General features: G+C 40.5%; 1 protein-coding gene across 1 annotated transcript in view; it reads left to right on the top strand.

Moving 5' to 3' along the window:
- RNF144B (ring finger protein 144B) overlaps positions 1-14771 on the top strand; it is a 51394-nt gene that overhangs the window by 34515 nt on the left and 2108 nt on the right. The window contains exons 6-7 of the mRNA XM_072152462.1: positions 6514-6658; positions 13246-13335. Coding sequence (XP_072008563.1) covers positions 6514-6658; positions 13246-13335 — 235 coding nt within the window. The remainder of the gene's footprint in view (positions 1-6513; positions 6659-13245; positions 13336-14771) is intronic.

The raw sequence follows: 14771 nt of genomic DNA, 5'->3' as shown, positions 1-14771 counted from the left end.
ATAACTCATTTTGAGAATTAATCAAATGCTTGCATAGACTGTGTTCAGACTACTTTTGATGAAGCTACTAAAATACATCGTGTGAATATAGCCTTGTATTGCGCTAAAATCCTGTAAGTTAGATCAGGTGTAGGAATGTGGAAAGTCGTGATGCTATATTATCCAAATGGTATCAAAAGAATTCTTGGAATATTCCATAGCACTATTATTTTTGTAGTACAAAGTGTTAAGTACAACTAACCTATAATTAGCATGCATGTAACCAGTCTTTCTGGTTTAGGACAAAGGAACTGAACATTTTATTACATAAGACTTTTGTATATTATTAAATGCTCCAGATATAGAAAGACTTGTGCATATTTCAAAAGTGAAGACTTATCCCAATTTCAATTAACCATAAACGTTCCCTGTTTTAGCATCTGTAAAAAAAGACACTTTTTTACTTTATTTCATGTTGTGACATTCTGCTAAAAAAAATCTTTGTTTTTCGTTTTCAATAACTTTGCAAAAGATTGCCTTGCCAATCTTCTTGGGTATGATGCCGCAATAATTTCTTGCCTGGATTTGGAGATTTACTGCCATTCTTCTTGGGAGATGCACTCTATCAACAGTCCCCATTGAACCTGAGAAAGCTAAAGTTATTTTTGGTCTCTCCAGAATGTCCACTCAGTAGGATGTTATCAGGATAACCTCGAGCCCAAAAACCGGCTCTGGATAATCAACCTGTATATGAAACTCACTTAGTGTTGAACAATTCCTGTGCAGGTACTGTCTGAAGGGAATACCCCTTTTGAGGCTAGTAGATGATTCGATTCCCATCCAATGTCATATGAATTAGTATTATCAATAGTATTGTATTATTCCTTTGACCAGACCAGCATGTCCTAAAAGTTCTGTTGGTTTTTTTGCCGGTTTTAACCCAGAAGGATATAAAGGAAGTGCATAGATTGGTGAGAGTGTGTAGAGGAAAGTGATCATACAAGATTTGTCCAAGCAGATTATTGGATTCCATAGAATAGCCCTAGTAAACCCTAGGTACAAGATTCTGTCACCCTATAGCAGTGGTGGCGAACCTATGGCACGGGTGCCAGAGGCGGCACTCAGAGCCCTTTCTGTGGGCACCCGGGCCATCACCCAAGCACACCAGACAGGATTCAAAGAATCTTCCTGCAGTTGCAAGCCACTTAAAAGATGCTGCTTTCAGTCATATATTTAAGTGATACCTCCTTCGCTACTTTGGTATATAAGAAGAGGGAGAATGAGTAGACAGGACCGAATTATCTTTGGAAGACCTTCTGCAGGCCCCAAAATTCTGTGTACAGAGGGACACTGACAAGAAGCTAAAATGATGCAAATTTTCCATCTTGTGCCCAGGAGGCCAATATGATCGAACGTTGTTGAAGAAGAGGGAGCAATAAGTTACTGCTTTAATTTTTGGTTGGCACCTCGCAGTAAATAAGGGGGGTTTTGGGTTGCAGTTTGGGCACTCGGACGCTGAAAGGTTCGCCATCACTGCCCTATAGCCTTAACATGGGGATGCAGCCCTAACCAGCTGCCTTCCCGACCGGAACCAGTCCCTGGGATAACAAGTCCCTATTATCCGCTTAGTGAAGAATGGGATCCAGGTATTATGTAAAAGAACGGTGTCAAGTATATATGCAAAAAGAGTCAAAAGGTGTATATATATATATACCAACTCCTACAATTATATATTTAACCAAAGACAATTGGAGTATATGGTACAAAGTACAGTTTTTTTTTTTTTTTTTTTTTTAATTAAAAGCAATATCTATATTGTTCTATTAAAATCACTATTCACACACTCTCAAGATTCCAAATAAATCCAATTTGGGCACATGCATCACAAACGCCCTCAAGTACAGAGATATAAGCACAATTGCATCCAAGCTCATAAGTGCCACTATGGTCCCCTTTTAGTAATAGTTAAAGAAACCATCTCAATCTAACACAGTGGTTTACATGCCAAATGACATCCTTACCCATGTTTTAAGTGATGGCAACGCCTGGTGCCCCAACGCGCATTTCATGGATTGCTTCCTCCTTTTGAGGAGATTGAGATGGTGTGTGTGTGTGTTTTTTTTTTTTTTTTTTTTTTAAACTATTGCCAAAAAGGGACCATAGTGGCACTTATGAGCTTGGATGTAATTGTTCTTATATCTCTGTACTTGCCCGTGTTTGTGATGCACGTGCCTGAATTGGCTTTATTTGGAATCTTGAGATATTGGGGCACATTTACTAAGGGTCTGAACACCGCATTTTCGTTGGGTTTCACAATATTTTTCAGATTTGCCCTGAATTGCCCCAGGTTTTTGGGGCATGCGATCGGATTGTGGCGCATCGGTGCCGCCTTGCATGTGACACAACCCGACTGATTCGGACAAATCGCAAATTTAAAAAACAAATTGCGTTGCAAGATCAGCACTCACATGAACCGGGAAGAAGGTGAACTCCAGCGGACCTCAGTGGGGGAAGCGACACATGCAGGAAATTGGACGCACAATCTTAGTGAATCGCGGCAGACCCGAATCCTCGTTGGACATTCCGGATCTGCGGCGTCAATGGGACGCGTAAGTAAATGTGCCTCATGGTGTGAATAGTGATTTTTTTTAATAGCACAATAAAGATGTATTGTTTTTAATTAAAAAAAAAAACTGTGTACTTTACCATATACTGCAATGGTCTTTGGTTAAATATACGTTAGTACACTATCAGACTCCAAAATGTGTAGTGTAAATGTGCAAACCAAGGCCTTACCCCGAATCATAGATTTGAAAGTACTGCCCAGGGGTAAAAAAAAAAGGGTATCTCTTCCAAGAAGTCATAAATCGTCCAAATACAAACATATAAAGTGGCCATATATCAAGTCACCACTACACTGTTAGACACCATCTAGAGGACCATCAATATAGCTGCGCTGTATCTGAATATTCCCACCAAAAAAACTGAATAGAGGGCCCCTCTACATAGTGATTACAGCTGAACTTGAAATGGAGGCATCAAAAAAGTAAGTAGTGAACTTGCCCCAATATTATGGAGTAGCAGTAAGTGAATCGTATGCTGAGTTATTCGTTAGCAGCTATAGTGATGCTGCTTTAGCGTGTGCTGAGGGGGGAGGGAGAGCTAAATATTCATGTTCCCCCCTTCCCCTGCTGATCTGGGGCAATGAATCTGTGGATTGCTAGTTTGCCAATGGACTGACCTTATAAAGCAGTAAGGTGTGGTTCACCTTCCCCCGTGAAACGCTCCCATCTATTAACGTCAGTTCCTTGCCTCTGTACACGGACTACAGAAAATGGCGTCTATATGGGCATACATGATCCACGCTCGGACGTGGTAACAGGGATACTTGCAGCGCGCAGGCCCATTGACTCGGTGTCACACTGGAAATTAACCCATCCGAGCGGGGAAACGCAAGTGCAAACATGGTGCCTTTGCAAATCGAAACTCCAGAAACTGAGTGGGACTCCTCGGCATCTGAGTGATATTTACAAAAAAATTGGGCCCCAGGGAATGATCGAGAGCAAGAAAGGGGGTGCGTGTGTGTGTGTGTGTGTGTGTGTGTGTGTGTGTGTATATATATATATATATAATATATACACATGACACATCTCTCGACTACTTTATGTGGCCGAACAAATACTGAAGGCACTGAACATCTTTGAATGCAATGGCCCTATTACGCCAATCACAGAAAACCCTGACTGGTAACTTTGCTAGCTTTCTTGCTCCATTGCGATCTGAAGCCGCACATGCTTTCAAACCACTTCATTTTTTCATATTCAACTGACACAACTCCACATGTAAAACTACTACTCCACTGAGTCCTCATCCAGTTACAAAAAAATGTGTGCTGCCTCCTCCACTACTCCCAGATTGATTTCTGCAATCTATTCCTTATTTTTAGATTGTTTGGAGTGAAGATAATAATAAGTCATAATAAGAGCGGGAACAAGAAGAGTGATTTAAAACTGTTGAACTCAGTCTTTTGTGCCTTGAGATGAAGAGCAAATGACAAATTTTAAAATCCTATCCAGATGGCACTGGATACAATCCAGATTACATTCAATATATCCCTCTTGCCCTGGAGATGGAGATGTCTCCTGGCACTTCACAATTTGGTGAGGGTGCCCACTACTCCATGTATTCTGCAAGAAGGTTATTAGACTGATCTACATCCTAACTGGTAATAAACTTGCTATTAACCTTGCTGCCCTCTTGTTCTCCTTGCTACCGCTATCTGTTTCAGTTATGAAACGATAATTGATGTTCTTTTCGTCTGATCGCTGTTTGCTCGCCACTTCCTAGATTATGGAAGGCCATATGTTACTGATCTCTTTAGAGAGATCTTCTTTCTCCAAATAATGGAGGAGCTTACTGCTGATGTCTATGGTACTGGAGAGAAGCACTTGCTGACATGGGGCCCCTGGTCCGATTTACAACACTTTACTGCCATCTCTACATTTGACTAGATACTTGACTTGTCCGCATTTAAATATATAGGTGACATAACCCTTCCTGAACCGTCCGTTTGCCATATCCCCCTGAATCCATTCCACTCTACCATTTTCACTTGTAGGTTTATTTTTTTTTTTGGCCCAGTGGTAAACCGATTTACACTCACCTGCCACTTTATTAGGTACACCTGTCCAACTGCTCGTTAACACTTAATTTCTAATCAGAGAATCACATGGCGGCAACTCAGTGCATTTAGGCATGTAGACATGGTCAAGACAATCTCCTGCAGTTCAAACCGAGCATCAGTGTGGGGAAGAAAGGTGATTTGAGTGCCTTTGAACATGGCATGGTTGTTGGTGCCAGAAGGGCTGGTCTGAGTATTTCAGAAACTGCTGATCTACTGGGATTTTGACGCACAACCATCTCTAGGGTTAACAGAGAATGGTCCGAAAAAGAAAAAACATCCAGTGAGCGGCAGTTCTGTAGGCGGAAATGCCTTGTTGATGCCAGAGGTCAGAGGAGAATGGGCAGACTGGTTTGAGCTGATAGAAAGGCAACAGTGACTCCAATCGCCACCCGTTACAACCAAGGTAGGCAAAAGAGCATCTCTGAACGCACAGTACATCGAACTTTGAGGCAGATGGGCTACAGCAGCAGAAGACCACACCGGGTGCCACTCCTTTCAGCTAAGAATAAGAAACTGAGGCTACAATTTGCACAAGCTCATCGAAATTGCACAGTAGAAGATTGGAAAACGTTGCCTGGTCTGATGAGTCTCGATTTCTGCTGCAACATTCGGATGGTAGAGTCAGAATTTGGCATCAACAACATGAAAGCATGGATCCATCCTGCCTTGTATCAACGGTTCAGGCTGGTAGTGGTGGTGTCATGGTGTGGGGTATATTTTCTTGGCACTCTTTGGGCCTTGGTACCAATTGAGCATCGTTGCAACTCCACAGCCTACCTGAGTATTGTTGCTGACCATGTCCATCCCTTTATGACCACAATGTACCCAACATCTGCTGGCTTCTTTCAGCAGGATAATGCGCCATGTCATAAAGCTGGAATCCTCTCAGACTGGTTTCTTGACCATGACAATGAGTTCACTGTACTCAAATGACCTCCACAGTCACCAGATCTCAATCCAATAGAGCATCTTTGGGATGTGGTGGAACGGGAGATTTACATCATGGATATGCAGCCGACAAATCTTTGGCAACTGTGTGATGCCATCATGTCAATATGGACCAAAAACTCTGAGGAATGCTTCCAGCACCTTGTTGAATCTATGCCACGAAGAATTGAGGCAGTTCTGAAGGCAAAAGGGGGTCCAACCCGTTACTAGCATGGTGTACCTAATAAAGTGGCCGGTGAGTGTATCTTTAAAGGAAACCTACCACTTGAAGTGGCAGGTATAAGAGGGAACGGCTCTCCTTCACTTCCTATGTAGCCGCGTGCACGGTCGCGCGCATGGTGCGCCGAGCGCATACCTCCCTGCGCCGAAGCAGCTTCGGCCATAAAGTTTAAAAAGTGTTTTAAACTGCGATACTGCGGTTTAAAACACTAACAAAACTAAGCTCCGGCACCAGCTCACCCTGAGCTGGTGCTTGGTAGTTCCCTCTAATACCTGCCACTTCAAGTGGTAGGTTTCCTTTAATTTATTTTATGCTTGTATGTTTTCTTCTAGGTATTGAGGTTTTATGACTTTGGCATTAATGTATTAGTGATTATGTAAGACATTACTTCTCACTGGTTCCAAAATGTGCCACTTTTGGCAAATTAGCAGACGTGCTGTAATCTCTTCCATTGATCTGATTTGTCATTGTACAGTTCTTTGTGCACTCACTTTTGCTCCAGATTTGTAAATGTAATGACTTGTTTTTCTCAAAGAATTATACAAAAAAATTGCACAGTAAAGTGATCTAAACAGGAGAGGGATAAAATGTTATTTCAAAAAACCATTGACTCGTATTGATGAATGTTTTATTGATTGGGAAAGCATTATTTAGTTTGTTCTTTTGTTTCCATTTTTTTCAGGGTCCTTGTTAGTGCTGATGAAGATGCTTGTATCAAGCAGTGTCCTGTCTGCCATATTTATATTGAGAGGAATGAAGGCTGTGCACAAATGATGTGCAAGAACTGCAAACATACATTTTGTTGGTACTGCTTACAAAACCTTGATGTAAGTCTTAATCTGCCATTACTATGTTATGTTGTCAGATTCTAATGTTGAAATGATTCGTTGTGTATGTATAATCATGCAGTTTGTATATTGTCTTTTTTTCGTGGACAATTTGCACAGATGTTATGTGTGCACTCATATGACCTTTTCCAGTGGGTTTGGCCATGTGTGGATGAAAATGTCTGGACTCTTTCAATTTTTGTTAGACTTAAAATGCATATAGATGAGTGAATAAGGCCCAAAGAAAAACCATAAGACACAATACCCAAACTACAACCAAAACCCAATTAGCTATTGTGCCAACACAGCATTTTAAGCAGTAACATACTGCTAACTGCTCTGCCACAACTTTCAATTGTATTGATATCCTGAAGATACCAATACAGTAGAAAGAAGCTGGGAAAGAAAATTTGGGTTATCATTGTAGGTCATCTCCAACAATAATCTGACACTATCCATAACTATCCTCCTGCAGTCCCAGGTATGGCATGCCATAAGTTGCCTGAGACTGCAGGAGGACGACTTGAATTTCGTCTGATGAACATTGTGCTGGGACAACAGCTTGGGTGCTCACAGAGAGGTCTGAGTACCACCTTTTCCAACCATGTTGAAGATTCGCCTTCAGTGCCCTCAGAGTTCATCTAAATTATCTTAAGGTTTTCTAGATGCTCTTTAACTGAGCCAGAAAAATCCACAGCTGGTTACTGAATTTGGACTTGCTGTTATGTCCAGGTGATCATGCGGGCTCACAACGTATGCCTACATGATGAGAGCAGGAGAGGCAGTTTTACCCTTCATCATGACCAAGCACTAAATATTAACAGTCTGAAACGAGAAGATCGTTACTTGGTTATTATGCAAGACGCGACCTTGCATTTTTAACCCATTAAGGGCCCCAGGGTATTTTCGCTCATTTCTCGCTCTCCATCTTCAAAAATCCATAAAGTTTTAATTTTTCCGTGTACAGAGCTGTGTGAGTGCTTATTTTGTGCATAACAAAGCTTACTTTCCTGTGATGTTATTTATTGTTCCCTGCCATGTAGTGGGAGGCCGGCAAAAAATTCCAAATGTGGAAAAATTGAAAAAACTGCATGTGCGTTCTTGTGGGCTCAGTTTTTACGACTTTCACTCTGCGCTCCAAATAACACCTCTACTTTATTCTTTGGTTTGATACGATTGCGGTGATACCAAATTTATACAGGTTTTTTATTGTGTTTTCATAAATTTTCAAAAATTAAACGAATGTGTACAAAAAAAAATACATTTTCACCATCTTCTGACGCTGATAACTTTTTCATACTTTGGTTTACGGAGCTGTGTGAGGTGTCATTTTTTGCAAAATGAGCCGACTGTTACATTGCTACCATTTTGAGGACTGTGCAATATTTTGATTAATTTTTTATTAAATTTTTTTTATTTCATGTAAAAAATGTAAAAGCCGCATTTCGGACATTTGGGCGCCATTTCCCGTCTCGGAGGTCACCGCCGGTTATAACAGTTTTTATATTGTGATAGATCGGGCATTTTGGGACGCGGCGATACCTAATGTGTTCGATTTTTACTGTTTATAAATTTTATATCAGTTCTAGGGAAAGGGGGGTGATTTGAACTTTTAAAAATGTAAAAAATTTATAAAATATTAAACTTTCATTTTTTCGCTATTTCTTCGAGCATCTAGGGTACATTAACCCTAGATGGTCAGGTCGTTCCTACCATATACTGAAATACAACTGTATCGCAGTATATGGCATTTCTGCACACTATACGTTACAATGAGCCATTCAGCCTTGTTTCAAACGAAGACCCGAGGCTACTATGGCAACTGATCACGCCCCCCGATGACGTTCAGGGGAAGCGCCGCAATGCTTCCAGTGCCGCCGGCGACTTTGCCAGCGGCAAACAACAGGTTAACACCCGTGATCGGTGCAAGCACCGACCGCGGGTGTTAACGATGGGTCTTTGCTGCGATATGGAGCAAAGCCCATCTCTGTATGAAGAGGGCTCAGCCCATGAGCCCTCTTCATACACCCTTCATAGCTCCATGGCGGATATATCCGTCACAGAACGTGAAGGGGTTAACAATGTGTAATTTACCTGGAATGCGTTTTCTTCTGTTCAACTTGAGTTTTACCCTTCAACACCAATGATGTTAATAGTTTTTAGTAATTAGAAATCCCCAAAGCAACAAAACTTTCTAGGGTAGACAAAGAAACAAGGAAAATCTAATCTTCAAAATGCAACATGTCAAATCAAGGCCCAAAACACCACATCCATGAAAGGATTAGAGAGTAACTGTAACTTTGCCGATTTATCTTTGTTGCCTATATCCAGTAGTTACTTTGCTTTGCCCCTCAGAGGAAGCAGCCATTGCAGCACTGAGGTAATCTTCCTGTGGTGATGAGCCCTGTGATTCCATAGTTTATCTGATGGTTTCATGAGAGGGGAGGGGCTGCTACCTGCTCACAGGGGAGGAGGTTATGTGACGGAGCTCCCTCAGACTGTGGATACAGGTGTCTCCTACACAGAATAGAGAGGTACAAGATGTCCTCCCTTCCCTATTAACTGGTTTACTTATGATTTCTTTCACTTATTACATGTTACCTGCTCCTCCATGCAATGGAAGCTGGCAGTCGGGTCACTATATACATTATGTATTTGCAGTGTTCAGTGGATTTACTTGTGGGAAACTAAATGGATATAATGCTAAATTACTTTGAGAGAAAACACAAGGCATCATGGAATCTGTGGGCAAGCTAACTAGCCACCGCTTGAGGGCATAGACCTAGAGACATTTAGTCTCTGCCCACTTCTCCTCCTGACAAAAATCTTTCTCGACAAATACTTTCTGAACAGAAAATGCCATAACTTTGGAATAAAAAAAGAATGAGCAGAACAAAGTAAACAATGTTCTGTTTGTTTTAAAGGTGGAGCTACATGTAGCAATTTGGTAAAATCCTTATAACTTGACAGTTACGCTTTAAGCTGATATCAAAAATATAGGTAAAACCCTATGTTTGTTATAGAAACCTAAAAATTTGTCATGTTGCTACTGTTTTTTGTTCTACAGAAATATATATATATATATATATATATATATATATATATATATATATATATATATATATATATACATTCTATGTCTACAGAGTGTGTGTGTGTATAGATATATATTATATGTGTATGTGTATAGGACTGTTATAGCTTGTAAAAATGTAATAATTGTTCAGTATAAAGTGGCCTTGGGAGAGAGACAGACGTAACCATAGATGAATCAGAGACCAAGTCACATGTATAGGTGGCATCTAATACTGTAACATGGCAACTTGAAGTTCAACAATTGAAGCATGAAGCTTAGAACTTGCCAGTGAATTATTAACCAGCAATGCTGCCTTTGTACATGCACATGTTCCCAAAGATTTCCTTGAAGGAACTTGGCCTTTGTGTCACATTATCTATGCTGTTCATTTTGTATCCTAAATAATTTTGTGACCATAGTAATATAGCTTTTGACATCAGAAGGCAGACTTTTAGTATTAAAAATAGCTGAGATGGGGAGAGGAATATAATAGTGGAAAGAAGGTAAGGACGGAGCCTTTTTTCTTTCTATAACTTAAAAAAAATTTTTTTTTTGTGTACAAAGCTGTATGAGGGCTTATTTCTATGTAACAATTGTACTTCTTAGTGATGCTATTTACTATTCCATGCTATTTAAAATTCCAAATGCGGTGAAATCGGTGAAAACACATTTGCGCCATTTTCTTGTGGGCCCGGTTTTTACGTTTTACACTGTGTGCTCAATGGCGGATCTTCATATGGGCGGGCGCCCGGGCCTTCATGAAGATCCACCATCAGTCTGGAAAAAAAAAACTATACTCTCCTTCTGGTTTCTTCTACACGACCCTGCGGATCCATCTTTTGCTCTTCCGGCCCGGGCGCATCACTATGATGCGGCGGTGTCGTGGCCACTTCACATCATAGTTTATGCGCCTTGCTGGCCCTTACACTATTAAGTCACACAGCTGCGACACCGGCGGGTCATAGAGATGCGCCCGGGCTGGAAGAGAAGACGGAGCCGCGTGGAGAAGACTGAGTATAGATTTAATTTTTTTTTTTTCTTTCAAGGGGGCCATGTTGTGGTGGACAATCCATTAAAAGGGGGCTCCTGTGGTGGACATTCAATGAAATGTCCACCCCAGGTGCCCCCTTTTTAATGAAAAGGGGGCAACTGGGGTAGACATTTGATTGATAGAGGGCATCATCTGTGGAAATTTCATTAAAGGGGGCTATCTGGGGTGGATAGCTCCGTAAAGGGGGCATCTCAGGTGGACATTTCATTAAAGGGGGGATCTCCTGGGGACTTTTCAGTAAAGGGGGGCATCTTGGGTAGACATTTCTGTAACAGGGGGCTCTCCTGGGGACTAGTAATGAGGTGCGGCTGCTACTGGATATTTTAGTGGAGTAGCGGCTGCATTTCCTATCCTGGGGCTTATACTCCAGTCAATAACTTTTTTTTTTTTTTTTTTTGTGGTAAAATTAGGAGCCTCGGCTTATACATTAGTATTCACACTATGAGGGGGAGTTCAGTTGCAGAGCGCACAGAGGCCGGCCCAGCCAGGGGTAGCATCCACTCTTTTGATATCATGCTGCACTCTTCACTTTTAAGTCTCATAGAGCTAAACAACGGTCCAGGACTGATCCAGAAGTCCCAATATTAAAAACACATAAAGATAAAAAATATATATCAATTTTCTTATCTGACCGGAGCTCCAAATGTTCTTTATAATTCTACTTTATAATTCTTCTATAAATCTACAGATCCTGCAGATAAGAATAGCCCACCGTCCAGATCGGCACGAATGTGGTTTGGTTCCTTCAGCGGACCACTAGAAGAAACACACACACCAATCGTGTAGAATGTCTTACAAATGGTAATTTAATAAAAGTAAGGTCTACTCACAAACATTGACTAAAAAATGCGCATATAGCATAGAAAGGTACCAGCCTCAAACGACCGCCTGACCATGGGTTTCGCCAAACACAGCTTCTTTCTTTGTAAGACATTTTACAGGATTGGTGTGCGTGTTTCTTCTAGTGGTCCACTGTGTTGAACGATGGATTCAATAGGAGGTACCAAACCGCATTCGTGCCAGTCTGAACAGTGGGCTATTCTTATCTGGAGGATCTGCGGATTTGTGCCAGTGAGCAAAATGAAGGACAAGTGAAGACTTCACCTACACGGTCCGGGGGATCTTGTCTGGACGGTAGTCGGGTGAGGGGGGGGGGTTTATAAAGTTAGGTAATGTGATTTGCTTTCCTATATAGATGGGTTATAAGAGCATGAATGAAGGTGATCGTTTAACTTTATGAACTGTATAAGTTTAAGGATATAGAGTAGTAATAAAAACATCTGGGCACATGTTGGTTTGGACGTTGGGGTGCCCTAGTCATGTGAACAGCCTGGGGACCATGGGACACTGCGTGCACTCCAAATAACACTGCCTGCTGACATCATTGTTTGTGCGCTGCACACTCAATATGTCAGGACACGTCACTGCCCACCCACAGGAATCATGTTCGATCTGTACTTAGTCTTATTGCAGTCATGTACTATGTACCAAGTCTTATTTGCATTGCTTCATCAATCTATAGCCATAATTTACTTTATGAATTCCATCCACTATCCTACAGATATCCCTGTGGCTGTCTTCCCACATTTAGGCGCCACTTACACTTTGCGTTTTTTTTTTTTTTTTTTTTTTTTTTTTTTTTTTTGCGTTTTCAACTCATTTTGGAAATACTCTCCTATTCCTCTTTAATGTATGTCTTTTCGGCCCTTCTGTCTCCATGTTGCATTTTTGTGGGTTAGCCTCTGTGGACCCATCCCTTTTTTTTTTTCTTCTGCCGCATATTTATAAACCGAAGTTTTAAAAATTCACACAATGTATCCCCTTACTGTGTTTACATGCTATTACTATCTAATCTTTGAAAATTGTTCAATAAATATTATCATTTAAAAAAAATTGTTAATCCCTCCATTTGCATAGAACCTTCAAGGCAGGGATTTTAACTGTGTAGCTGCCCCCTCTGTTCTTTTGTTAAAACATTTTGAAGAAGTTACAAATAACATTTTCATCATTAATCAGAATTTAGCCTTAGAATTGCATTAATCAGAATGTAGCATCAATAAATTATTATAAAAGACTAAAGGGGCTGCTCAACCAAAGACTTTAATCCCCTTTCCACAGGATATAGGGATATGGTTCAGATTGTTAGGGGTTGGTGCACACTGGTGCTTTAAGGACAGTTAAACAGGACAATGCCAAGAGTAATTCTGTACAACTTATAGGTCTGTATTTGTGATATCCCATGCAGGAGATCTAATGGGGCTCACGTGAAAACGTTTCTGAGGAGCACAATTTTGATGCACAAACTTAAGGATTCGTAAGCAATTTAATCTTTGGCTGGATTTAGAAGCATTGGCCTCTCAATTTTATACAACAAAGCTAATGACCGTCCTCATTGCTACTTAAACACCGTTACTATTCTATATTTACCTCTGCACCTAATGATATATTTTTACTTTCCAGAATGATATTTTTCTACGGCACTATGACAAAGGTCCATGCAGGAACAAACTTGGACATTCTAGAGCATCCGTTATGTGGAACAGAACACAGGTATTTACACGCAAAAATCTTGCCTTGGAAGGTGTGCAGAATTATGGCAGGAAATGTCAGGATATCTTTATCCCTAATTAGTTTACGTACATACAGAACTTTAACCTCATAGTAGCAAAGGTTTTATTGTCGGAAGTCTGGTTTAATTGAGGTATTTTATGATCCGTGTAGCTGGATGAGGCCTTTTTTTTTTTTTGGACATGAATTTATAAATCCTTCACATATATTATGCATTAGTTTAGGACATCTGCAAAAATAGGACATTTGTCTCTTCCACAGTTCTGTGACTGTTGTGGGTTTCTTGGACATAACATTATCAACAAGGACTTTCTATTGTCTTTAGATCAGGACTTTGGGCTGGCCGTTTCATTGTTTTAGTGTTTTCTGTTTCAAGGAACTGCTTTACCCACTTTGCTGTGTGATAGGCGAATTCTCTTGCATAAAACTGTTGGCTAATTGAGTCAAAAATGCAAGGAAAGAACCATGTGTTGCTGAAGAAGGTTCTGATTCACTGTTGTATTCTCTCAGCCATAGTGCTGTATGAGAGTTCCAGCTCCGCCTGCTCCTGAAAACAATTTCCAAATTCCAATTTTACTGATGACTTTGCACACTTTGGGTTCAGTCTTTCCACCATCTGTAGTGTTAGAACAATGACCCATGGAGATTCTCTGCGTTATCTTGTCCTCTCTTGCATTTGTTTTTTGAGGGTGACCAGCATTTTTGGGGTACTTGAATAATTTCTAGAATATTCTAGAGATTAGACTTGGAATGACCAACTTCTTTGCTATGGCTAATGGGGTCACCAATTTGGCTTTCATCATCTGGACAACCTGCTGCCTGAGGATTTCAGTCACTTTGGAACGGCACATCATTTGAAGTGAAAACTGGAAAGTTAGGCTCTAGTGAAATAGGGTTTGTCAGATATTTAAGGCAATTAGCACCAGGTGCCCATTTTACACTAGTAAGTTGCAGGCATCTGAAAGTGTTTTTATTCTGTGCTTTAGAATATATACAATTTTATGTAACAAGCTTACAATACTGCTATTTTACTGATGTTTGTGTTTTCTTATGTGAATATATACAATGACCTTGACATTTAGGAGATAGGTGGTGTCTTATTTTCATTTTCAGTGTGTGTTCTTATTGTGAAAGTGTCATGCACCTCGCTTTTATTTAAATCTCAACCACTGTTATGAAAAATGTTTCTATATTTCAGTATGATAATAAACCTAGATCCAGGCACTGTGACAGTGGTTGGATTGTTAGATCTGTAATTAATAGCCTTCTTTCTTGCAACTTTTTAAATTATGCTAATGACAGTGAAAGGCTACAGGGGTTTTCCCAGAGCTTCACGGGATGTTACACTTTCTCACCAGAAGTGTAATATAATATAGAACCTCTAGATATGCCTGTCAGGTTCCCATATTGTATAAACC

This window comes from Engystomops pustulosus, chromosome 5, assembly GCF_040894005.1.
Source record: "Engystomops pustulosus chromosome 5, aEngPut4.maternal, whole genome shotgun sequence".
Classification (NCBI taxonomy): Eukaryota; Metazoa; Chordata; class Amphibia; order Anura; family Leptodactylidae; genus Engystomops; species Engystomops pustulosus.
This window is presented reverse-complemented; position numbering and strand designations above follow the sequence as displayed.